The following is a 27,447-nucleotide window of genomic DNA, read 5'->3' on the forward strand; positions in this document are numbered from 1 at the left end:
ATGCAGAGTATCATAAGTCTAGAAGATGTTGGAAAAACCATTTGGTTTATTCCTCACTTCCAGGATGGATCCACAGGCACACCAGCCAACAAAAAAGTGTTCTTATCTTTAAAACCTTCCTGGAGGAAGATTTTATAACCTCCTTTGATTACTTAACATAGGAAATGAGAGGAACATAGACAATCATGACTTCTTGAATCTTTCCTTCTTCTTCCTTTAAAACTCTCCTGTCTTCCTTTCCCAGTATTGATGATTTTCCTTTCTCTCTCTCTCTCTCTCTCTCTCTCAGACAGGGTCTCACTCTGTCATCCAGGCTGGAGTTCAGTGGTGCAATCCTCCCACCTCAGCCTCCTGAGTAGCTGGTGCCACAGGCAGGTACCTCCATGCCCAGCTAATTTTTAATTTTTTTTTAGAGATGGGCGTCTCCCTATGTTGTCCAGGCTGGTCTTGACCTCCTGGGCTCAAGTGATCTTCCCACTTCAGTGCCCCCTTAAGTGCTGGGATTACGGGCATGAGCCACAACACCTGGCCCCACTTCTCATTTTTAAAATGTTATTTTAAATCTTTTAACTCTTTCATCTCTTTCAATGTTTCATATGATCTAAAATCTATTTCTATTTTTCTACCTCTTTTTGGTTAATATCATCACATATATCATTGTCCTCTAATGGTAAGCCTCATCAATTTCCAGAGAGTTGAAGAAGCTTATTATAAAGGGATATATCATGTGGATTCTTCCATCCAGCAAACCTTTACTGAGAACTTTGTATATAGCAGACACAATGGTAAGGGCTGTAACACTGAAACATTACAGGTAGCTCCTCAGAGAAAATGAATCACTTAAAACCTAATCTAGGCCAGGCGCAGTGGCTCTCGCCTGTAATCTTAGCACTTGGGGAGGCTGAGGCGGGCGGATTGCCTCAGCTCAGGAGTTCGAGACCAACCTGAGCAACACAGTGAAACCCCATCTCTACTAAAATACAAAACAAAACAAACAAAACAAAACAAAACAAAACAAACAAAATCAGCCGGGCGTGGCGGCGTGTGCCTGTAGTCCCAGCTACTCAGGAGGCTGAGGCAGGAGAATTGCTTGAATCTAGGAGGCGGAGGTTGCAGTGAGCTGAGATTGCGCTGGATGCACCTGGATGACAGAGCAAGACTCCCTCTCAGAAACGAAAACAAAAACAAAAAACAAAACAAAACAAAAACAAAACAAAACAAAAACCTAATCTAAACCTAACATCATTAAATTTCATTTGTTTGAAATTGAAATAATTAAGGCTATCATCCTTATTTTCTTCACTGATTCATTCACTATTCACTCAATCAACAATTTTTTTTAGTTTCCATTTGGGGCCAGATGCTGTTCAACCTCTGGGTTTATAGAGCTGAGCAAGGTTTCTGTCTTCTAGTGGGGGAAGACAGAAAAAGCAAGTTGATAATTAACTAATAGTTTCAGGCCATTTCAGAAAGTGATAATTGTTCTGACTAAAAGAAGCAAAAGAAGGGATTAAGCATCTTGGGATGTGGGTGGGCTATTATAAATGAGATAATCAATGGGGTCTTTCCTGAGGAGTGGCATTTAAACAGAAACCTGAGTTATGCAAAAAGATGAGCCATGCAAAGATCTGATAGGATAGTCCTGCCATATAGCCTGAGGAATTGGACTAGATGGTCTCTGGTGTTCCTTCTAGATAGAAAAAGAAAAACTTAGAATTTTACCTTTCCCACCTAGTTCTTGTTTTACAATAGGTTTCATATTTCCCTTCAATACCTTTACCAGCATCTGCATTTCCAGTTACGGAGCCCAGAATTAGCTTAGGAGCTCTAGGGAGGTTTTGCCAATAATTAAGACTGATGTCTCCAGGCGCTGATACCCATTTCCATAGATGACAGCATGCTACTTAATAGAAGCTACCATCCAAGAAGGATGAGCCTAAGATGCCAGACACAGAGAAGCTCTGTTCTTTGAGGAAAAAGGATTGTCTAAATGAGCATCTCGGTGCCATGGTTAATTTGCTATATAAGCCTTAATTTCTCCATCTGTAACTTTGAAGTGGTCACTATAGACAACGTATTGCACTTAAAATTTAAACCCAGAGAATACCAGGGAGGGCAACACAGTGAGATCACATCTCTACAAAAAGTAAAAATAAAAGAATTAGCTGGACATGGTGGTGTACACCTGTAGTCCTAACTGCTCAGGAGGCTGAGGCAGGAGGACCACTTGTGCTGAAGAGTTCAAGGCTGCAGTGAGCCATGACTGTGCCACTTCCCTCCAGCCTGGTGACAGAGTGAGACCCTGTCTCAAAAATAAACATATAAATAAATAAATAAACTAACAGAATAGAGACTATAGTTTAAATCCCTACACAATGAAGTTGGTCAGATGGCTATTATCTTTTGGTTGTATTAGAAATGACTAATTTTGCTTATTGCCAGAGTAAGTGAGCCATCTTTTGGGCATTGTGAACCTTGGTTCTGAGGGTTTACTTTTGCTTCTGCCAGTCACTTTGAGACCACTTCATATTAAATTCTGAGATTGGGGATATTTGGGCCACACTAGCAGTGTGAAGTTAGACCACCAGTAAGAGTACCAGCTTGTAGTTTAAATTCCCAGATGAGATGTTCTTCCCACTCTCTCCACTAAAGCCAAGACTGAGACATGTAAGATTTTTTTTCCTGTCTCACTCTGTGAGGTGAGTTCATTTCTTATTTACCTTTATATTAAGGGTATAGCTCTTTGGTGTCTCAGCTTTATGTAGGGGTCCCCTATTAAGTTTCTCTTATCATACATTTATTTAAAGTACCTACAATAGTGGTTCATCTTTTACCTGACGGCTTCCTAGATTGGACAATATATGCTAATTAGTGGAAAGCTTAGCATGTGGGGGATGTGGTGTGCCAGAAAAGAATAAGAATGTTACTTGATTGATGGCATGCCCATTTGGAGTCTGAATGCCTGGGGGAGAGAGGTGACAGTAGTAGACTTTATGTCTTAGGGAACCACATCAAAGGGAGTGGCTCTGAGAGTTTATGAAGTGTAACTATCATTCAGTGTGAGTGCATTCCTGTTCTTTTCCTGGAAGATAGGGCACCTGGGGGCCTTGCCCACCATTTGTTTATTGTTTTTCTCCTCTACTAAATGTAAATTCCATTAAGAACAGGGACTTTGGTTTCCTTCTTCACCAATGTCTTCAAGTGCCTATAATAGTACCTGGCTCACAATAGGGGTTTAACAAATATATGTGCAATAAATGAATGTGTGGCAGGTCCTGGGGCCAGAGCCATGGCCATGACACCACAGGCCTCAGTTTGCAGTGCTGAGAAGGTTCTGTTCCCTGGCTCCAATAAACAGTTTGAAGCTCCAGAGATAGTAGAAGTGGGAGCCAAGTCATGAAGCCAAGTGGGTCAGGAAGGAGGGGAGCCGATGTGTGAGGAAGACTGGAGCAGGCAGAAGGTAGGATCCTGGAGGAGTGCCCGAGCTGGAGAGCAGGCTTCCTTTCATTCCTCCTGTAGTCCCTGCAGCCTCTGGTGTAGATATGCTGAGGGCGGGGAGAAAAGCCAGTGTAGAGTGAGCAGAGGGGTTTCAGGTAACACTCATGGGTGCAGTTTTTTTTGTTTGGTTTTTTTGTTTTTTTTGAGACGAAGTCTCCCTCTGTCGCCCAGGCTGGAGTGCAGTGGCGCAATCTCGGCTCAATGCAAGCTCCGCCTCCCGGGTTCTCGCCATTCTCCTGCCTCAGCCTCCGGAGTAGCTGGGACTACAGGCGCCCGCCACCAGGCCCGGCTAATTTTGTGTATTTTTAGTAGAGACGGGGTTTCACCGTGGTCTGGATCTCCTGACCTCGTGATCCGCCCGCCTCGGCCTCCCAAAGTGCTGGGATTACAGGCGTGAGCCACCGCGCCCGGTCGTGGGTGCAGTTTTTAAAAAAGCCTGCCAATGAGATCCTTACACCATAAAAAATATTTTACAATTTTTTTTTTAATCTAAAAAACAACTCATAGACAGAAACAACGCAGTAGAATGCTTAGGTGTCCACAGGCTTGGCTTCAAATATGTTCCTGTCTCTCCCTTATTAAGTATACCTTTTCTTCAACCTTGTCTCTCTTATCACCAAACTGCCTTTTTTCTTCAACTCATTGCAATCCAGCTTTGGTCCCTAATACTTTAACTATGGCTACCCTAACTTTTTAATTGTGGAATCTGGTGACTTCTTTTTACTCGTTTCATATTTAAATTCCCTATAGTATTTGGCACCATTGATAACTTCTTACTTCGTAAACTTCTTCCTCCCTAGGACAACAATTTTTGATTTCTTCTCCGTTTAATTTGCTGCCTTTTCTTTCTTACCTTGTCCTTTGCTGGTATTCTCCAGGCCTGCCCACTTGGACCCCTCTCCTCCCACACTACATCATGTCCTTGGGGTAGCTCATTGATATGCATAGCTTTAAATATCACCTTTAACCTGATGACTCCTAGAAATGCATCTGCAGTCCTGATCTCTTTCTGTATGGCCAGACTGTATATACAGCCAGAAACTTTCAAGATTACCAACCTTGCCTGGATTATTGCAAAGGCCTGATTTCTTTTTATCTCATCTGTCCTCTCCTGTCACTCGGTTTCCATTGTTTGTTCTTTCTCAGATCTGTTGTGATCATGCCTCTAGTTCTCTCCAGCCTATAGAGTAAGTATTACACAGCCACCTAATATCATACTGGTATAATCTACCTTTTTAACCTAATCCCCTGTTAATCTTACACAATGCTTCTATGCTTTTTGCCATGAATACATCATTTTTGATCAATGCTTTGTTTCTCTACATAAACAATCTCCTCTTCTTGGAATTCTCCCATCCCACAGGTATCTGCTTGGGAAACTCTTATTAAAGACCTAACTAGAAGGTTACCTCCTTCAGGAAACCTTCCCAGATGTGCAGTCAGTGTTAGTCATTACAGCACTTGGGAGGGTTCCCCAAAGCATTTTGCACATACCTCTGTTATCACACTATCATATGGTATTGTGATTCTCTCTCTCTCTCTCTAAGACTGTGAGTTTCTATGGAAAAGTATTATGTATAAATCATCTCTGTAAAGTTACCATAAATCATAGTACCTGGCATATATTAGGAACTAAAATATTGAAAAAATAAATACATAAATGAGAGCAAATGTTGGGTTTGGCCGAGGTAGGTTTTCGTTAACCATGAACTCCCTTTGAAAACCAGCACTGCCACATTTCTAATTCATATGTCAATCCTTGATAGATCGCCCTCATTGACTCTTGTGTAATGCTCTACAAATGAAGAGTCAAAAACCTTAGACCAGCATTGGAAGAGAATGTCTAAACACAGAGAATACCCTAATTAAAAGTCCCCCAAATACAATTTCAGATCCATCAGGACATGTTGCATTTTATATTAATTAATAATTTATATTTATTGAGAGCTATGTGCTAAAGTGCTTTACATAATTACTACATTTACTTCTCACAGCAACCCTGTGAGGTAGGTACTACTGGGGCTGAGAACACAATATCCTGAAATGAAGGCCTCAGAAGCAGCATTAGAAGTAAATGTTTTTCTCTGACCTTCTGCTGCCCTCCTGTCTTGCAGCACCTTTCTCCCCTGAGGCTAGTCATAGAAACTAGAATTCCTCTTCTCTGTGGTGAGCCATAAAAACCAGAGCCCCCCTTCCCCAAAGACACTCTGCCCCACACCCAGAAGGAAGGAGTGCATGCTCAGAGATGCCAAGAAGAATTCAGACAGGCAGGTCTTGCTGGGTTTCCCCACTCAGTCTACTAGCATTTGATCACAACCTTTTTGTCCAATCATATTTCTACACAACTCTCCATACTTTTTTGAATCTAAGCATCAAAATGGATAATTTCTCCCATATATTTAGGTCTTCATTCCAAAGGCTCTTTTGTGTATACATTTAAAATAAATGAGTATGTCTTTTCTCCAATTAATCTGCCTTTTATGAGCTTATTTGTCAGTGAACCTTCATAGGGCCAAGAGGTTGGCCCCTGCAGTACCATCGTACCATCTTGATGTTATAGAGGAAGAAACCAAGGTCTAGAGAGGCAAGTTACTTGCCCAAGATTGTGCCATCTGTAATGGAACTCAGCCAACATGAGTACAGAGCCCAAACTTGTAGTCACTATGGTTCATCACTCTGCTAGAGAGACTGTCCCTTTGCACTAGATCCAGTGCCAAGTGCTCTTTAAAATTCATTTGTGGTCTAAGAAATTCTTTCTGCTCCTCCCCACCTTGAACTTGGGCCAGAGACTCCTCTTAGTGCCTTGTGTATACTTCTATCGTAGCACTTTTAAGATTTTGTTGTTGTTCTCTGTTAACCTACCTCTACTGCTTAATTAGATCACAAACTTCTCAAGGGCAGAAAATGGTTACATTCACTGTTGTACCCACAGCACTGTTGTACCCACAGCAATGCCTGTTGCTTAGTAGGTTTTTCACAAAGCGTCTTGCTTAGTAGGTTTTTCAGTGAATGTTTATCGAATAAAATAAATGAAATAGAGATAAGCCCCAGGCTAACTTATTGCTCTTCTAGCACCAACATCTGCTCCCAAAACTTCTGTTTTCCCCTCTGTTCTCCAAGGATTTCTCAGTATTGAAACCAATATCCTCTTTTGTTTAACATAGAAATTTCACAACTCCCTTGAAAAATCACTACCCAAAAGGTGACAGTTTTTAGCTAGAGTTCATCTGCACATCCTCCTGGCTAAGATTTTTTTCTAATTTGCTTTCATCATTTTGTATTATAAACACAAATATATTTTGTTTTAAAATACATGTATGTAAAATATTTCAATATTGAATGCAGTCTCTAACTGCATCTGTCTCCCCCATAAATCATGATACGGCCCCACTGAGAATCCCTGGGCTTCCTAATTTTGCTCTGGCCAGACTCCCTTCGCCAGACAGAATCTAGCCCCTTGAACTTTGTGTCAAGTGACTGAGCTTTACCACAGGTAAGAAGTGCCTTTGACACTTCCAAGTACCCTCTGACACACACACACACACACACACACACACACATACACCTATATTTGGTCTCTAATGGCTGACAAAAACCCCAGGACTGACTGGTGCTACATATGTTCACATGTTCAGACTTTCACATGCTCTTGGGCCTAGTCTGCCTTCCTACCCACCACCTCCCACCTCCCAAGCCTTGTCTATCCTGGTGGGCAAGTTTCATGCCAGGACGTGGCTCTCTCTGGCTCCTCCCTACTCTCCCATTCCAAAGACATGACACATTTCCAGTAAACCTGAATGTCTAACAGGTTGAGAGGAGAGAGGCCTCTGCCTGCAGCAAGTGTGTGGCATTTCCCACTCTGGGGAAACCCCAGAAGATAAGGCTTGGTTTTGTTTGGCTTGTAGCCAGATTTATCCCTCAGAAGGTAGAAGATTTCAATGAGGGAATTGCTACTTCTAATTTAACTCTAACAAGGTTGTAGTGATTGGTAGATATAATATCTTAGATATTGTATTGACCAAGGAGTGGGTATTATTCACAATCAGAGGAGCAGAGTAGGGAAGTTATAGGTGCTCCAGGTATGTATTCAAAAACACCTAAGTTCAATTAACAACTTAGTGTGAACCTGAGTGTGTCATTTAAACTTTGTGAGATCCAGTTTCCTCATCCATATTATAGGGATAGTGATACCTATCTTGTAGGGTTATTGTGAGGATGAAATGTGATCTCTCTAACAGTGTTGAATAGGTAGTGGGGAATCAATTGTACTCAACTAACCACCCTCTTTACCAGCACGCAACATGGATTGGACAAATATTAGTTTAAAGTCAGCTTTCCAAATATTAAATGAAAACATGTGTTTGCTTCTATGATCAGAGATTCTAAATAGAAACTTTGCATGCTTATTGTATCAGTCCTTATAAGAACTGTATTACTGAGATAGATTCATTACAGAACACAGGAAAGACCCATAGATGTTAAGTAACTTGATCAATGTTATACCATTATAAAGGATCATAATTCTGAGTTTATCCTTGTGATCATGTCAACCCAAAATGATAAGAGTGCTATTTCATGTTTACTAGGATCTCTAATTGGTAGTTACATACAAATTTGTTATTAAAAAGGAAAATTAACATTATTTAATAAATGACCTTTATTTGATAGCAGCATTTGTAATGAACAACATGAAGAGCCATATTATTTAAAGAGGTCTTTGGCTTCTACAAAACAATTATCTTTGTCTCTTCAATAGATCAACAGATCAATGTAATGAAAAAGGAAGTTGAGGTGGAGTTCTAGATGAAAGGAGGAAAAATGCAATATGTCACCCTTGATGTAACTTGGCTTTGAACAAACCTGCTATAATTGTCATGTTGAGGACGAATGGGGAATTTGAATATAGACTAAGTGAATATAACAATGAGGAATTATTCATATTTTATTAGGTGAGATAATGGTGTTATGTGTTGAAGGACTGCAAGTTGAACTATATAGTGGTATAATGTCATGATATCTATTTTAAAATGGTTTGGCAAAACAATATATAGGTGAAGGAAATGTGGCAAAAATATTGACAATTGTGGACTCCAGAGGGAGGAGATATAGGTGTTTTTGGGCTATTATTTCTACTTCTGTGTATATTTGAATGTTTTTACGATAAAATATAAAGAAGAGCCCCCTGGGAATCCTTGATCTAAAGAGACAGTTCTAAATTTATTCTATGGGGTCTGGTTCCTGGCTCTGTTCCTTTCAACACTTGTGTCAAATACCTAGAAGAAGAAGATGAGATTGTCAAATCTGGGAGGACTAGTCAATGATGGAATCTAGATTCAGAAAGATGGTAACTGGCTGGAAGCTAGCTGGAATAAACCCTAATAAGAAATAATATAGGGGCATGCATATAGGTGTAAAAAAAATTTAGCAGCCTGAAGAAAGCTGTCAGAACAGTAATTCTCACTAGAAGGACAAAAAGTCTTTAGTTGGTAGCAAGTCAATGTGAAAGAATGAATGTGACTTAGCTGCTAGGAAGACTAAAGCCATAATAGTCTGTTTTTCAGGCAGTAGGAAATCCAGAACAAGAGAGGTTAAGATTCTCATAGCCACATTTGGCCAGGGCATTAGTAGAATTTTAGATTCTACTCTCTAGGTGCTGTAATTTGAGTGGCACTGGGGTGGATCCAGAGAGAATGACTGGGTCCATGTCATACTGCCCAAATAACCTGGGATCTTAAGAAAAAAAAAAAAAAGATAGTTTGTTTGTTTGTTTGTTTGTTTGTTTGTTTTTGTTTTTTGGTAAAAGTGCCCCAGGAAAGAATTGCATTTGCTAAATAGATAGAACTGTATGAAACATTGTTGCTTTTTTTAAACGGGGAGAACAATGGTAAATTTAATGCAAACAGAAAGGAAAAACAAGTGAAAGTGCTTTGAAAAGTTTAAAATGCTACATAAATGTTACTATTTGCCAGTAGAAGCCTCTCAGTGGCAAAACTTCCAAGGGCCAGAGACAAAGTTTATTCTTTAAACTGGAAACTTGTCCAAACCTTGTAAGTATTCAAGGACTATGTTGTTTGAGTATCAGGAAGACAAACAGTTATGTTAATAGCTTATCACCTAGATTAGCCCTCTGGCAATTTTAAAAAGATTTTTTTGTTTGTTTCAGCTTGTTCTATTTTTGAGTCAGTGAAACATTCACATGGTTCAAAATTAAAAGAGCAAATATGGGTGTACTCTGAAAAATCCTCTTTCTTGGCCAATTTTTGTCCTCCAGCCACACAGTTCCATGCCTTGGAGCCAATTAATGTTACCAAATGTCTTTCTTGTTGTTTTTATGCATATCTTACTCTTCATGCATCTTTCTCAATGTGAGAATCCAGGAAGAAAGGGCTTCCTGACCCTGGCTATGTGACATCCCTACAGGATGATCCCCACTACACAGACTGAGTGGAGGACAATCCCAAGAGGTTTAAGAACAAGTTTTCCTTGAAACAGCAGACATCTGCCAGTACCTGATTCCACTATTCTGCATTTCACTGGCCAGACAGTTAAACGTCTTGCCAAAGACTTTGCAAAGAACAAGCGATAACTTCCCATGTGGGTGAATATGGCTATTTCCCCCTTCTGACCACTTTCTTGAGATGTTGACACAACTGCCTCTTTGTTCCTGTCTAGAGAGCTGGACGGTTGGTGATATGGAGAACTTTTTGCTGCAATCACTGAGTGTTTCTGTTTATAACTCATGCCTAGTTTCATACTGACCTGCACATGTGTTCATTTGTGTGCATGTTTGTGTGTATATCTTATTCTACAATTGAAACTATTAGCTCCTCAAAGGCAGGATCCCAATACCTAAATCCTTTATAGCCTTGCTGTCCCAAATTCAGGGATTTTACTTCATTTTTTTTTCCATATTGCTTGGTAAGCTTAGGAATAGATATTTTTTTTTTTTCATTTGAAATATCTCTCAAGTGTGTTCTGGGTAGCTCCTGCAGGGATATGGTGTCAGCATGAGATATTGTTCTTGTCCTCATTAAGTTATACATTTTTCTAGAGAGACAAGAATTACACGTATTAAACAGGTATAATATTTAATAAAGTGCTAAATTAAGATGTTTTTGAGAGGGAGATGGTTGAAACAGAATTGATCATCCCTGTTTTCTCTAAGGGTTAGTTAAATTTTATTCATTTCTAAATTTTCTAATTTCACCTTGACTCTTCAGAATTTATAGGTTTATTTATAGAAACAAGACCCACGCTTCCTCTTCTTCTTGAAACTCTTTCATACTCTGTTCAGTAATGCCTTTCTCATCCCTAAGACCTCCCTCAGCCTGAGTAACCACACCCAAATGGGACATTCTAAATAGGGCTTTCCTTAGGAGGACACAAGACAGTTATTAAACTTGTTACACTTAGGCTACTTGAAGTAATGTATTCTTAGACATGTTCAGAACAATGGGCAGCTCCAATGTGTTCTACCACAAGGCCTGGGAGGTGATGGCTCCTGACAGGTCTCCCCTGAGCTTTGACAGTTTGGGGAAGGGAAAATACAAGTGATCCTGAACACAGCACATGGCAGTAGAGGCCTGTAGGATTTCCCAAGGTTAAACTGGGAACTAGATGTGACAACGAGTTAAATATTTGTTTTTAAAAGCTACAGCATGGCTTTTCCTAAATACAGCATTTCTCTCCATTCCTGGCAATAAAAGAATTTTGTAGATTGATTGGTTTTTTAAAATTCCCTGTTAGGGTGAGGAAAGATGAAAGAGTATATCTGACTCATGTCAGTGGACTTTTATTATAATAAGAGTCATTGTTTAAAAAAAAAAAACAGCAAAAGCAGGCTTTACCTTAAAACAACAACAAAAATCTACCCAAGATTATCCATTTTGCAAAATTAATCTGAAATGTATATTACTTTGAACTAGGAATAACATTACCAGTAGATTTTCATAGTGAAGAAATTACCATGGCCCATTTATGAGAGATCTTTTGGATGACACTTAAAAACATGCAGCAGGTAAAATAACTGACAAGCTCAAGTTATAACCTCTAACGATCCAACTCAGTGCAGGAAAGATTGGGCTAAGAGGGATGGCAGAGTCAAAACTTTGACTACCACAGGAAAAATAGAAGCAAAGTTGGTGTGAGTAAGAAGATTTATTTTAAATAATACTACTTGCAGAGAAAAATCACGCAGCATATATGCAAATCTCTTTGCAAGTTTAAATTGAAATGATAGCATTGGGTTAGTCCTGTGGAGGGGTATGTCAGAGTTGGACTTCCCAATTTAGGAAATTCTTCCCTCAGTCCCATTACTCTCAGGATTTTGTTGTAGGAGTAAACTGAAAAGGAAGTTCACCAGCTGGCTAACTATTCAACAAAGCTGCAGATGGAGTATTACTAGTGTGCTGAGGCCACACTGGGTCCAGGTTTAGACCTCAGATTCTGGGAAATGAGTTCACACTAGCCCAAGCAAATTAACAATCATTCATATAGAGAAATGAGATTTCAAAGGGAACTAGACTTCTTGTGCTAACTGGTCAACCCACTATATTTGAGAAACCAAATGAAGTTTATAAAGTTTTTAAGTAGACAATCTGAGCAAAGGGAGGTAAATGATGCTAAAAAGTATCATCAGACTTTGAAAACCTGCTGTTGACTTTTCTCTGATATCTCTGTCGAGTGACTAGATTAACCAGATTAGTGAGTAAAAACATCCTGACATCCCTTTCCCTAGAAGGCTAGAGACACAAGGATACATCATGTAGACTGGAAATTCACATAGTCTGGGGACTCCTGGGAGTCTCTGAAGCCCTTCCAGAGTGTCTGTGAGTTACAATTGTTCGCATAATAATACTAAGATGTTATTTTCCTTTCTTATCCTTCTTCTCAAGAAGCCTCAAGTAGCCTCTGGAAAACTTCCTAAGTGTAGTGGAGTTTTCCAGAGGCTACATGACGTGTGATAATGTCATCACTCTGACAGCTGATTGGAAGTGTTTAAAAGGTTTCTCCATTTTAATTTCTAATATAATAAATAGTTCTTTAGTGTTTTCAATGTTTCAGAGTGTAAAATTTCCTAAGACCAAAAGTTTAAGAACCATTGATATAGATCATCCTTTTCTGTCATCATACTACCGAACAACATGATATTATTATTTTTTATTTTACAAGATTTTGGAAATGTCCCAGTACTATGGATGAAGCCATCTTGACTATATTTAGGAAGCATTCTATCTCACTAGTCACATAATATTCTGATTACCTCAAAAACTCCAGATAATTGCAAATGGGGCATGTATCCTCTATAATGCATGGGTACAGTTACACCCAATCTTTTCACTGGATGTATTAATCTGCAACAACAACAAAAGAAGGAAACATTGTTACCTGTGATGTGTCTCTCCTTTGACAACCATCTGAAATGGGATCAGAATTCAAGGGCACTGTTTTTGGAGTTCTTAAACTCCAACTGAACTGAAACCAAGAATCATAGCCTACCAGGAATTCAGGACAATCAAGCAAGTTTTTCTGTTTTTGTTTGTCTTTTTTTTTTTTTCTTGTGCAGGAAGTGAGGCCAATTTAAGGACAAGGCCATTTGTTTGAGATTTTTGAAGTCCATTCTTCAAGTAAAGTCACAGACACTCTGCAAGGGCTTCAGAGACTCCCAGGGGTCCCCAGACTATGTAAATTCCCAGTCTCCATGATGTACCCTTGTGTCTCCAGCCCTCTAGGGAAAGGGATGTCAGGATGTTTTTACTCACTTATCTGGTTAATCTAGTCACTCGACAGAGGTATTAGAGAAAAGTCAACAGTAGGTGTTCAAAGTCTGATGATACTTTTAGCATTCTTCAAATACAGTCAGGCAGAGGTTGGTTCTCACATGTTGATCCAGTTTCCAGTTAGTCAGGATCTTGCGATAAGACAAGACCATTGCTTCTTAAATAACAGAGGTGTTCTTTATATATATATACCCACCCCCCAATAAGCTGGACATGAAACATATGTGCCTATAAATATAATATTTGCCAGCCTAGAGTTTTCTTTTGTCTCCCTCACACTGCAGATGGACACACAGATTGGGACAAATCCGGATGCATACATCTTCCAACCAAAGTAATCAAACTACATAATACATGCACTAGGTATGGTTTTTATTAAGCCAGGATTAGCTGAACTTCTCACATATGAGAGGCACTAAAGGAAGTGACGTGAGAAGGGCAAGGCAAGGCACAGTTCCTGTGCTTCAGGGTTGCAACAACGAATGCCTTGCCATTTTCCAGTCATTGCATCACAGTATCCTCTGCCATCTACCAGAGTTAACAAACACAGATAAGGCTAGATGGTAACTTCTCTTTTTCTCCTTTATTCTTTTTTTTATTATTATTTACTTTTGTAGACATAGGGGTCTCCCTTTATTGCCCAGGCTGGTCTTGAACTCTTGACCTCAAGTGATCCTCCTGCCTCAGCCTCCCAAAGCACTGGGACTACAGGCTTGAGCCACTGTGCCCAGCCCCACATCTTTGTTCTTTTTTATATTTTTATTTTATTTTATTTTATTTTATTTTATTTGAGATGGAGTCTCACTCTGTTGCCCAGGCTGGAGTGCAGTGGTGTGATCTTGGCTCACTGCAACCCCTGTCTTCTGGGTTCAAGTGATTCTCCTGACTCAGCCTCCTGAGTAGCTGGGATTACAGGCACCTGCTACCAGCCACGGCCGGCTACTTTTTGTATTTTTAGTAGAGACAGGTTTTCACCATGTTGATCAGGCTGGTCTTGAACACTTGACTTCAGGTGATCCACCCGCCTTGGCCTCCCAAAGTGCTGGGATTACAGGTATGAGCTACCGCACCTAGCCTATTCTTTTATTCTTAATAAGCTGAATTCATGAGGGATTTCATGGGGCCATCTCTGGCCCCTGTCCTGAAGAAAGAGCTGAAATAACTTTCATAGAAAACTTGTGACTTAAAAACAGAAGGATGTTTTCCACTTTAACATAGAGAGGAACCTTTAACAAAATAAAATGAGAGACAGTTACCATATTCCATTTTCATCAACAGATCTTTATAATCATGTAAATTAAACCGCTTTGTCCACCCACCTTGGCCTCCCAAAGTGCTGGGATTACAGGTGTAAGCTACCACACCTAGCCTCTTCCTTTATTCTTAATAAGCTGAATTCATGAGGGATTTCATGGAGCCATCTCTGGCCCCTGTCCTGAAGAAAGAGCTGAAATAACTTTCACAGAAAACTTGTGACTTAGAAACAGAAGGACATTTTCCACTTTAACATAGAGAGGAACCTTTAACAAAATAAAATGAGAGACAGTTACCATGTTCCATTTTCATCAACAGATCTTTACAATCATGTAAATTAAACCATTTTGTCTTTAGGAGACGTGAGAAAGAAGATAGAGGTAAGAGCTAGAATACCAGCAATCTTAGGAAGGCAAAATTAAATCATCTTTTGGGAGAGGAGAGAAAATTGTGAGGAGAAGGTGCCAGTGTCAAAGATTGGCTTGGCGAGGTTATTTTCTCTCTGGGAGTCTGGGAGGTGATGAGCTCCCACCGCTCACTGCCTCATTGTCTTGCCTATTGGTTCCTTTCTGGGCAAGGAAGAACGTTGTCTCTCTTTTAGAGTTTTGTAGGCCTCTGTCAGTAATCCGTGGAAGACAGCTGTCCTGGGGCCCAGAATGGGCAGTCTATAATAGTGAATGCTTTCTGGATGACAGTACAAGAAGGAAAGAAGGATAAGGACTACTTAGATTCTATTCTTAAAGAAGCTCAAAATAACCACAGGCCAACAAAGACTTCTTCAACCTTATAAAACAGATTTAAAATTCACCTAATAATTTGATTTTCAAATCCACCTTTTATTTTTTCTTAAGAAAATGGAACAAAAAACTCACCTAAGAATTTCTTTTAATGAAATTGCCTTTTCCCCTCACAACATTTAAACTTTTACAAATCTTGTCAATGAGGCCAAAAGGAGTACCCAGAAACAAAACTCAAGTATTAGACGTCATTACCAATTAAATTAAAAATGAAGATAAAACATGTCTGGTGTTGTAATATGAGTGAAAGAGAAAAGAGGATTCAATTCTCAGGAGACTTTTCAGGGACACATATATAGTTCTGTTCTTTAAAAAAATAAAAATAAGGAATAAACATGATCTTATAAAAAGGCTACAGTAGGGACAGAAAGTACTTTTGTTTCAAAAGAAATCTGTATTTTGTGAAATAATTTATTTTAGGGTTATTTAAAATCCTTACCCTATCTCTTCTTCAAAATGATTTATTAAAAGTTGGTTAATATTCAATTTTTCCAGAAGACATATAACTTGAATGGGGGTAAACCAGTGCATGAAATAACATCTTCCCATTGGGAATCGCTGAGTGACTAAGAGAATTGGAACTCTGAATTCTCTGGAACAAGCTCCAGAGAACAAAGTCCAACTGAATGAGAGCTAGAGACGTTACAGGATCACAAACCTTGGATCCAGTTCAGTCTCATCACTGTAATGAAGAGGGAACAGCAGTCCAAGGTCACAGACACTAATGGACTAAGAACCAGAACCCAGACATTCTTAATCCTAACCCAATGCTCTTTGTGCCATATCATACCACTATGCCAGGTGGTAGGCCCCTATGAGGTGGTTAGCATCTGTACTAATGTTTATTGAGATTAAGAGTCCGTGGGTGTCATGGGATTCTGGGATCAGGTCAAAGATTCATGAAGGAATCTGCATCACTTGTAAAGATAAGTTCTTTCTATTTCCTTAGTTGTCATTAAGAATTATTGATAATATGTAAGGATAAGCAGAATCCAGAAAAAAATGCTAGCAATCATTGTGACCAACAGTTGAGTTAGACAGTCATTGGCTGTAATGTTGTTCACTGGGATGAGTCAGTCACTTGGCATTTGTAGCAATCCACAGGGAACACAGCACAGGTGGAAGGTGGCTTCAGCAATAAGCAGCAAGTACCACAGTATGGACATGTCTAAGCTCTATAATCCAGTGGGGATGGGGCAGTGTCAGCAGTTTTCCTGGGTCAGTCAAAGGTGAAGGCCACTTGTGCTGAAGGTCTAGCTTTCAGTGGGACAACATGCTACTCTGGTTTTACAGGTGGGAACATAGAGGCCAAGCCTATATAGCAAGACTAGGATTCCTACCGAGGTCTCATCGCTTCTAGCCTAGTGCCTTTTTCATGACCTCTAAGAGCACATACAAGAGCAGAGTCAGCTCAGAAGGGCCATGGCTATAATAAACAGTAGATCTACCAAGCTTCAGCTCCTAGCCAGTTTTACAACTATTCTCCCTGTAGTCCCACCTCTAAGATTACTGTTCTAGGATGAACTCTATGGACAAGAATCAGGGCCGTCCAAGAACATAACATGCTGTTCCTGTGCACACAAAATCTAGCTCTTAAATTGCTAATCGAAGTATACTCCCAGAGATAATACATTGATGAAAGGCATCTTGTTACATTGTTCTCTAGGACCAAAAAATATATTCTTGCTGAGGGAAAGGCACACAATGATTGTGTGTGATTGTGTGTGTGTGTGTGTGTGTGTGTGTGTATGTGATTCATTCCTTTGCAAGGCAGGTCTGAAAAAAGTCCAGGTCCAAAGGAAACTCAGAATGAGTGTGTGTCTGGCACAGAAAACTATGAAATCAACTGCACATGCCTATCACCCATGTTCTCTTGGCTTCAAAAGAATGAGGTGATCATAGACCAGGGAACAGCAGATTGGGTAGCTTTCGTTGGGTAGGTACTCTTAGCTCCAGGCTCTTGGTTCCACTTTGGCTAAATGAGAGCCATGAACTAGGCCAATATTTTGGGATACATAAGAAGTGATTCATTAGGACTGGAAGACTTTCACTCCACTCGAGTAGATATCCCCAAACCTCAGCTGTAACCTGAGTTCTGGTCCTCCCTTTTGGCATCCCCTCAAGACATCCCTTCAATCCTCAAATTTCCTTTCTAGAAATCTTTTCAGTTCTGGCTCTAGTTCCCCTGCAACCTCTTAAGATAAAAGATTTTTCCATATGTATAGAGTGAGGAAAGTTATCCTGATTTTCTTTACTGTATGTATCAAATGAGAGAAAAATTCAAGTGGCTTCAGTCAATATGGGAGCAAATGAGAAAATGGACAAAGTCACTAAAGTGACAGCCTGTGCTGCAGTAAGCCCTTGAATTATATTACCCCAAATAATGGCTCACTCCATCTTCACCAGCCCAGTGTTGCCTTAACTAAAGCTGAGACTTAGGTCAATGCTGAAGCCTGAAATAGAGCTGCTTTCTTTGTTTCTATCAACAGCAAGTGAAGATAAGAATAGCACAGGCAGCTGCTGGGAGAAGGCAGGTATTTTAGGGAGCTGGTGGAGTGAAAGGTTCAGGGCCTTGGTGAGGCCGCTCTGAGGGTATAGAGATGCAGTTCCCTTCCCATTTTGATTGATACCATCAGGACTGCCAATAGGGGAACTTTTATTTTGTTTGTACCCCATCTCCATGGAAAGTCTTCAGCCATATGTTGTGGACAGATCCTGGGAAGGAACATGACATGGATAAGGGCAAGTGAGGCCTGAGGAGGGCACAGGTGGTGCTGGAGTGAAAGAAGGGCTGTGAACCAATCCCAGCAGGTCAAAAGACAATACGTGAAAGAGAAAGGGATAGAAAGTGAGGATTTGCTCAGGAAATTTAGAAATTATTTTAGGGATTAGACTTTCATTCTATGGCATTTTTTTCTAGTGTGTTTCACACTATAAGTACTCTAAAAGAAAGCAAACCTGTTGGGATGTCACCATGGAAAGGCTCAGGTGTAGTCTGGAATTTGGGTTGATGAAGACTCATTCTGATTGGAAAAAACAAGAAAACACATTAGTCAATTGGCTAGGGCTTGGTAGAAAGAAATGTGTCTTTATACATTTTTATTTTTATTTATTTATTATTATTTATTATTATTATTGAGATGGAGTTTTTGCGCTTGTTGCCCAGGCTGGAGTGCAGTGGTGCGATCTCGGCTCAGTGCAACCTCTGCCTCCCGGGTTCAAGTGGTTCTCCTGCCTCAGCCTCCTGAGTAGTTGGGATTACAGGCACACACCACCACACCTGGCTAATTTTAGTATTTTCAGTAGAGATGGGGTTTCACCATGTTGGCCAGGCTGGTCTAAAACTCCTGACTGCAGGTGATCTGCCCGCCTCAGCCTCCCAAAGTCCTGGGATTACAGGTGTGAGCCACCACACTGGCCTCTTTATACATTTTTAAACACACGTAATCTCTTGAATCTAGTACCGGTTAACCTGATGATAAGGCCACTTTCTAGCAATGTAAGATGATTGATCCAAAGACTACTAATTCTCAATCTCTTTTTGATTAGTGTTGTTTTCATGGATTTTTGATAAAACCTTCATTTTGAATGTTTTATTCCACTGTCAGAACATATGTGTTCTGAAAATAGGAGGAATAAAGGAAAGAGTTCTTCAATTTCCAGAAAAAAAAAAAACAGAACTCTTCCAGATCAATAATCTACCTTTAAAGAGTAAAGCTGAGAAAACATTTTGGTTAGAACCTTCCCATTTCACAGAAAATGCCCTGACCACATCCTATTTCTCCTGGTGGCCAAGGCTGTGGAGGTGACCCTTGAGGAAAATGCATATAAGCCAAAACCTCTTCTACATTAGTTTAAATTGCTTAATTTCTAAAGACTGACATATTTGTAAACTTTGATGGGCCATCTAAGGCTCTACATTCATTTCATGGTTTCTGCTTCCACAAAGATCTTCCGAGATTATTTTTGCTTTGCTACCAAAAATATAGTGAGTTAAGCCAGTTTGCTGTAATCAATTGTCACTGAGATTGAGAAAAAGAGAAAGCAAAACCCCTTCTATTATCCATTTTGTGCAAACAGGCAGATGGTATATTCAGGACTGAATAGTTTAAGCTCTGTCTATTCTACAATTCAACAAATATGTATCTATCCTGCCATCTTTTCTCCCTCTCTTCCTTTTTTCCTTCATTCTTTTCATTCAATAAGTATTATATTTTAATTCCTGCAATGGCTATAATTAAAGTCACTTTTTAAAAAACCATAATTTCAGTGAAGATAATTCCATTTGCCTATATATGCAGTGATACTTAAAAAGTATGAACACAGAAACCAATAACTAGTGCTAGAAACAAATTTGGAAAAGTTAGAGATAGAACCAGGCCCTTGCTTTATAGTCACTCTAGCTAAGTCTCAAACAGAAGTGGTATGTTTTCCTCCATAACACTGAAAAACAGAATACAACAATCAATCTCATGATACGTCTGGTTGATGTTGACATGATTTTAGAACTGGTTTAATCCTTGGTCTTACTTTTAAAGGGATAAGAGCTATTTGTTTAAAATACAACTAATTAATGTTCTGGAATTTTGTATTTAAATAAAGTACAAAACTTGCAAGATAAGTAAAATGGGGCAACAAATTTCGAAAGGTTATTTCACAGAAGGGTGAAATTTTGCTCAGAAATCTCTGATTTTAGATGCTTCAGTTTTCCATTTAAAGTTCATAATGAATATTTACTAGAATTACTTTTATCATATAAGAGCTCTTTAAAAATGTAGAGTCAGTACAGGTAAATGTTATTAGTGATGGAGCTTGTACTGCTCAAATAGCCACTTCCTCCATAACTTTGTCTACCTTGGCCAGGAACTGGGTGCATGTTTTCAGTGTATCTGGGTCTATATTTGAGTCTGGAACAAATGGCCCTAAGGTCATAAAAGGAATCAGGACATGTACCATTGTGCAACATAAGGTTACAGAAAAACCTATTTATTTTTCCACATTATTGCTGTCTGTATGAGGAAAAAATTAAAATGGCCGTTAGATTACATATAGCTTTTTTGGTTAGTCATATGTAAAGTTGAGTGTATGTCTACTTCCCAACCATCTATTGCAATGCAAGTTGACCTGTGTTGATGTCCTGTTTAGAATGAGTCCATGTTTTGCATGTTGTAATAAAGTAAAAACAGAGTCCTTCTTCCCTGCCTAGTAGTTAAATATAGAAGAAAAAAACTCTTTGAAAAACTAGGCGGGGCATGGTGGCTCACACCTGTAATCACAGCAATTTGGGAGGCCGAGGCGGGCAGATCACCAGAGGTGGGGAGTTTGAGACCAGCCTGGCCAACATGGTGAAATCACATTTCCACTAAGAAGAAAAAAAAAATTAGCCAGGCATGGTGGTGGACATCTGTAATCGCAGCTATTTGGGAAGTTGAGGCAAGAGAATTGCTTGAACCTGGGAGGTGGAGGTTGCAGTGAGCCAAGATTGCGCCACTGCACTGCAGCCTGGGCAACAGAGAGAGACGCCATCTCAAAAAGAAAAAACCAAACCAAACCAAACCAAACAAAACACACAAAAAAACTAATCATAATTCCAATTGGATTTTATATCTGTTATACTCGATCTTGATTTAAAAAAAGCTTTAAATAACAACCAAACAAACTGATAAAGAGGAATTTTAGTTACTAAAACGTAGCAGAGAACATCTTGGACTAAGGGAAGATTATGTGTAATCCCCCATATCTTGCAGATTAGATATGTCATCTACATGGAGAATTTGTATTTAGTTCCATCTGAATTATCAAAGAAATTTCCTATTCTGTTTCTTATATTGTTCTTGTGAAGGTGGAAAGGAAGATTATACTTTCTACAATAGTTTCAGTAGTTGTTCAAGCAAAAAGGTGAACTTTCTTTTTTGATCTAATAATTTGGTTTAACCTAAAAATAAAACCAGTCAAGAAGCCTGTTCCCTAAGCATTCCTTAAACATTCCTCTTACTAGGCTTCTCAATCCACTCTCCTGTGTCCTCAGACATAACAAGAATTAAGTCATGTCCTGATTTAAATTGTTGACTTACCTATAACTCATACAATTCTCAAAGGATGCTTTTGGATCATCTGGGATTTTCATTGTTCTTGGTTGTACCTCAAGAAGAAAGTCTCATTTAGAACGTTGCCTGTAACTGCATTTTGATTTAAATAAATAATGTACCACTTTAGTGAATTTGTGTTGTATTTGATGTCAAAGTCCTTCATACATCCTTTTGTGATGTGAATGACCAGAGGGTTTCACCCTTCCCTCAAGTCAGAGTCATTGTTTTTCCCTGGATATCAGTTGAAATTAGATACACAGATTTAGTAAATCTTTAAAATTGGTTGGTTTAGATGCCCCCACCCCCAACACACACATGTCCTTCAAGTCTCAGGTTAACTGTCACTTTATCACAGAGACTGCTGACTCCGGGACTACTGTTCGGTAGTCCTCCGCTCTATGTTCTTAGGGCCTCCTGGATCAAAATACTCATAACCTTTATATTGTATTTACTTGTGTAATGTCTGGGTTCCCTAATAGACTTTCAGCTTCATGAGGGCATAGACCTTGTCTCTATTTTTGTATTTCCAGCTGCTAACACGATGTCTAAGAAATATTTTTGATCAAATTAGTGAATGAATGAACCCACCTTGAAGCACACTGGAAATTTTAAAGGTGTCTTTCATATAGGCCTAAAATCAATGTACAGTTACAGTATTTTCGGTTAAGAAACATCACTTTCTTGAACTTTTCCCAATTTGTTCCTAGCACTAGATGTTGGTTTTCTTTTAAGAATGTTTTCACTAGGAAGCATTTTTCCATTATTTCTCGAAAATTATTGTAGCTATAATAATAAAATGACAATTACAAAGATGTGGGTGCAGGTGTTCAACTACTCTACTCACTAAGTGACTTGTACCAAGTGACTCATGATTTAAGTTTATGACATAACAAAGTTACAAATTACAATGTATTAAGGACCTTTAGAGGTGCTTGAAAATAGCAAAAAAACTGAATGCAAAGGCTATACAAATGCCAAGAATGTACTATGTTTACTCAGCTTGTTCTCCTAACTCATTAGCTGAAGAAAGGATGGGAGAGGGAGAGGAAGGAGGTGATCTGGTAACAAAGAGCCTCTGGGCATAGTGGGGGCAGCCAAGGCTTTAGTAAGAACCTGAGGAGAGATTTCTAAACATAAAAGTGGATGAGAATGTGCCAGAGACAGACTGCTTTATTCAAAAATTTATCTAAAGTTGACTCTGCTCCAAGGGAAGATGCAGGAAACTGTAACTCCTCCTGAATAGCATGATTGCTGTTCTAAATCCCCTAAATCCAGCTAGCGCTATTGTATGAATGAACTGTGCTACAGGGGCTGCATCAGAACAAAGCTGCCTGCCAAAGACAGGATTTTTGTTTTTGAGAAAAAGTGTACTGTGGGAGACTCCTATTCATTCTTGAAAACCCTGAATAGTCTTTTTCTTCAAGGAAGACTTCCTTGATATTTACTTTCACTGCCCCTTCACTCCCCATCAGATCTATTTCTGTTTATATTGATTACATTCTGTTGTCATTATTTATTTATTTGTTGACTCCTTAAAGACAGGTCTTATGTATTTCTTTTTTTTTCTTTGTAGTTTACCTAAGTACCTGGCCCATGGCAGACAATCAATCAATATTTGTTGAAATAAACTTAATTTATTTTGAAACTATTTTTTAATATATGTTAGAGAATATCTGTTTACAGTTGTCTAGCTTGATGGTCCTACTTTTAAGGGGCTTGAAGGTGTTAATTAGAGAGTAATGCAGATAACAGAAGGACTACAGAATAGGTGCATTAAGGGGAAGATGAGCTGTTTGGAGCAGAGACGTGATGAAACACAGCCTAGATAAAACCAAGGCAAATATCACTGGTGATTCACAACCATAACTGTCAGCAGGTATTTCTTCTGCACTGAATGATTGAGCTTCTAGCCCAAGGTTACATAGGAATATAAGTAGTTACATAACCAGGTCCTATTTACATTTTTTTGAGATTCATCTATTTTGTGCTTTTATTTAGTGCTAATTTCTTTTTATCGGTGTTTATGATATCATGTATCATAAGTCACCATCTTAATGTGCAATTTAGTAGTTTTTAGTATATTCAGAAAGTTGTAAAACAACCACCATTGTTTATTCCTAGAACAGTTCATGACCCCAAAAAGAAACCACATACCTATTAGCAATTGCTTCTCACTCACTCCTCTCCCCAATCTTTGACAACCACTGTCTATTTTCTGTCTCTGTGAATTTTCCTATTTTGGACATTTCATATAAATGGAACCAGTATAATATGTGATCTTTTGCATCTGGTTTCTTTTACTTAGCAAAATGTTTTCAGGGTTCATCCATGTTATAGCATGTTTTAGTATTTCATTCTTTTTTATGATTAATATTCTGTTATATAGATAGACAACGTTTTGTTTATCCATTAATCAAGCTCTAGGCATTTGGGTTATTTCCACTTTTCAGCTGTTAAGATATGGCTGCTATGTGCATTCTTGTAGAATTTTGTGTGTGAATATGTTTTTAGTTCTCTTAGGTACATATCTAGGAATGGAATTGCTGGGTCATATGGTAACTCTGTGTCTAAGGTTTTGAGGAATTCCCAAACTGTTTTCCAAAGCAACTGTACGTTTTACATTCCCATCAGCAATTTTTGAGGCTTCTAATTTCTCCACATCCTGGCCAACACTTGTTATTATCCACCGTTTTATTATTATTATTATTATTATAACCATCCTAGTGGATGGAAAGTGTATCTCATTGTGGTTTTGATTTGCATTTGCTTTACAACAAATAATGTTGAGTATCTTTTCATGTGTTTATTGGTCATTTGTAGATCTTCTTTAGAGAATGTCTATTGAAACTTTTTGCTCACTTTTCAACTAGAGTGTTTGCCTTTTTATTGTTGAGTTTTAAGTGTTCCTTATATATTCCAGATACTAGTCCCTTATCTGACATAATCCTTCATCTGTTGATTTGCAAATATTTGGGTTGTCTTTTCGTGTTCTTGATGGTGTTCTTTGTGGAACAAAAGTTTAAAATTTTTATGAAGACTGATTTATCTATATCCTTTTGTTGTTTGTGCTTTGGGTGTCCTATCTTAGAAACCATTGCCTTATCCAAGGTCATGAAGCTTTATACCTATGTTTTCTTCTAAGAGTTTTATGGTTTTAGGTCTTACATTTAGCTCTTTGACCTATTTTGAGTTATTTTTGTACATGGTGTGAGGAAGAGGTACAAATTCATTCTTTTGCATGTATCTATGCAGCTGCCCCCGTACCACTTATTGAAAATACTGTTCTTTCCTCATTGAACTGTCTTGGTGCCTTTGTCAAAAATCAATTGTTTATAAATGTAAGAATTTACTTCTGAACTTTCAGTTTTATTCCATTTATCTATTTGTCTATCTTTATGGCAGTACCACACAGTCCTGACCATAGCTTTGTAGTTAGTTTTAAAATCAAGAAGTATAAGACCTCCAACTTCGTTCTTCTTTTTAAAGATTGTTTGGCTATCCTGGATCTCTTGCATTTTAATATAAATTTTAAGATATGATTGCAAATTTCTATAAAAATGGCATCTGGGATTTTGAGGATTACATTAAATATGTAGATCAGTTTGGGGGAGTATATTCATCTTTAAAATATTAAGTGTTCCAATCCATAAACATGGGGTTCTTTCCATTTATTTAGGCCTTTTAAATTTTCTTTCCACAATGTTTTATACTTTTCATTGTATAGCTCTTGTGCTTCTCTTGTTAAATTTATTCCTAAATAATTTTTGATGCTATTACAAATGGCATTGTTTTCTTCATTTTGGGGTTGTTCACTGCTATTAATAGAAATTAAGGTTTATATACTGATCTTGTATCCTCAACACTGCTGTACTCATTTATTAGCTCTAATAGTTTTCTGTGCATTCCTTAGGACTTTCGCTATATAAGAGCATATCATCTGCAAATAGACTAGTTGTACTTCTTTCTTTCTAATGTGGATGGATTTTATTTCTTTTTCTTATCTTTCTGGCTAGAATGTATAGTAAACTGTTGAGTAGAAGTGTCAGGAGCAGACATTGTTGCCCTGTTTATAATCTTAGGGGAAAGTATCCAGTCTTTTACCATTAAGTAGGGTGTTAGCTGTTATTTTTTCAAGCTGCTCTTTATTAGGTTGAGGAAGTTCCCTTCTATTCCTAGGAGTCTTTTTATATATTCCCCAGTATTTCTATTCAACTCACTGCTGAGAAAGAAGGGGTATCACAGTGACTACAGCAGACCTACAGTCCCTCCCCTTGGGAGGACTTTGAGGTATTACTGCATAGAGTGAGGCAAGGATATTTCATGTTTATTTTCTAACTTTCTGTAGTTTATCACCAGGTTCTGACAGCAGTACAGAAGGGTCCCTGGGCACTTTTGTGTTTGAAGCCCTTCCTTTTAGAAGCTTCAATAAATGGTAAAATTGCAGCATGTGGCTCCACTTCTATCATTCCTGGACAAGGGCAAAGGTCAGAGAAGAGGTCTTGAGAAAGAGGACGGCTGCTGATGTCCCAAGTGTGCCAGCTGGCCAAGGCCAGCTTAGGCCTGGCGTTGGTGCATTCTAAATGTGGACACAAGGGATTCCAGGAATAAGACCAGGAGAAATCCCAATCCTAGTTTCCCAGACTCCAGCCAATGCTAATATTTAACACAGTGACCCTAATTATGTAGAAAATGAACATAGATGGCAACATCAAGGTGCAGCTTTGCCGGTAGCTTCAGTTAAATTTGTAAATCCCACATAAAAATTTCACAAAAGTGCCACTCGCTTTCACATCCGACTGGACCGAAGACTTGCCACGAACTCAGTGAAGGAGCTTTTCTTATATCTTCTATTTTTCTTCCATTCTTTTAAAGCACGTTTAGCCTTCACATTTAGCCCCACCTTCCTCCCCAAGTCAAAGGAGAATTATAGGATATCAGAGTTGAAGAAACCCTTCTCTAGCTCGTACCTCAAACCTAACCATGTTGCTAAATTAACCCTTAACCAAAGCCTCTTCCTTACCCTGATGCTAACAACCATCCCAGCGCTAACTCTAATTCTTAAATTACCCAAGGCCTAACTCCAGCCTAGTCTAGCATCCTTCCTGAATCAGGCCTCTGATTCAGCAACTGTGATAGATGGCATGGCAGAAGTTTGTCTTTGTTCCCTCCACATCTCCCTTGCTTTCCTTCTTTCTTTTCCTAATATTCCTCCCCTACCACCATTCTCCACTATATGTTACAAATACCCAAGGCAGGTGACACTGCCCCTGACTACCTAGAAAGTACTGTAGACTCTCTCCCGAGTCTTTCTCTTGAGGTGCTACCTAAATTAACAGTAAACCCAAAGATGAAGCTGTTTGTCTCCTGATTGTAACGGTGGAGAAATGAGTGTGAGCCTATGTGTTGTGTGGGGGCTACATTAAGGAGGGAGAAGGAGCTCCATAATCCCCTAAGCCTCTGAGAGGCTGTAGTTACTTAGGAGCCCAAGGCGAAGTGTCTCATTGCATCTCTACTCTGGCCCATCTATCTTGGTTACCCTTTAGCTTGTTGAAACGGAGAAGGTTTATCATGTTCTGTCAGTCGATGCTGCTCCCAGGACCAACAGTTCCTCCTTGGCAGCCTTTATCTAGGCCCTCCTTGCAACGGGCCCCGTCACTATCTCTCCCCACAGGGCTTGGCTGGGAAGGGCAGTGCTGCACCCTGAGATGCCTGTGCCCATTTCTGTCTTCCCCCTTGCCTACCATTTTCATTTCTTGACATGTGGAGCACAGCTGTTGGTTTCTGAGCAGCATGGAGTCACACTGGTTCCTCCTGGCCTGAGGGGAAAGAGAGACAGAGAGAGGTGAGGAAATGGTGGGGCATGTAGGGCAGCAAAGATGTAGGAAAGCAGTGGAGGGGTGAGAGAGGTAACAGTTTTTCCTTCCATAAAACAGAGATGGGCACTCTGGTCTCAGCCCCATCCAGGGTGGGTGTTGAATCTGGAGTGTGCTGCAGCTGGTAGGTACCGAGAGTTTAGGCAGGAGGGAGTGA

The 27,447-nt window shown here is 39.2% G+C and overlaps 2 protein-coding genes and 1 long non-coding RNA gene across 7 annotated transcripts in view; 2 read left to right on the top strand and 1 right to left on the bottom strand.

Annotated features, from left to right (window-relative positions):
- PIGC (phosphatidylinositol glycan anchor biosynthesis class C) overlaps positions 1 to 27,447 on the top strand; it is a 91,824-nt gene that overhangs the window by 49,632 nt on the left and 14,745 nt on the right. The window lies entirely within an intron of this gene.
- LOC129138054 (uncharacterized) overlaps positions 1 to 27,447 on the top strand; it is a 38,156-nt gene that overhangs the window by 7,584 nt on the left and 3,125 nt on the right. Inside the window, exon 1 of one of the 2 annotated variants that reach the window (XR_010157335.1) lies at positions 27,170 to 27,259. The exons of the other annotated variant lie outside the window; for it this stretch is intronic. This is a non-coding gene — a long non-coding RNA (uncharacterized LOC129138054). Of the gene's footprint in view, positions 1 to 27,169; positions 27,260 to 27,447 lie in introns of those variants that run through there. 2 annotated transcript variants of the gene reach the window in all.
- The window catches only part of C1H1orf105 (chromosome 1 C1orf105 homolog), a 48,150-nt gene continuing 35,482 nt past the window's right edge, over positions 14,780 to 27,447 (bottom strand). For all 4 annotated transcript variants that reach the window (XM_016932683.4, XM_016932694.3, XM_009438321.4 and 1 more), the window contains 4 exons: positions 27,159 to 27,233; positions 21,403 to 21,470; positions 18,287 to 18,351; positions 14,780 to 15,215 (listed from right to left, as the gene is read on the bottom strand). In XM_016932683.4, coding sequence (XP_016788172.1) covers positions 15,067 to 15,215; positions 18,287 to 18,351; positions 21,403 to 21,470; positions 27,159 to 27,233 — 357 coding nt within the window. In that variant the 3' untranslated portion in view covers positions 14,780 to 15,066. The remainder of the gene's footprint in view (positions 15,216 to 18,286; positions 18,352 to 21,402; positions 21,471 to 27,158; positions 27,234 to 27,447) is intronic.

This window comes from Pan troglodytes, chromosome 1, assembly GCF_028858775.2.
Source record: "Pan troglodytes isolate AG18354 chromosome 1, NHGRI_mPanTro3-v2.0_pri, whole genome shotgun sequence".
In the NCBI taxonomy this organism is placed as follows: Eukaryota; Metazoa; Chordata; class Mammalia; order Primates; family Hominidae; genus Pan; species Pan troglodytes.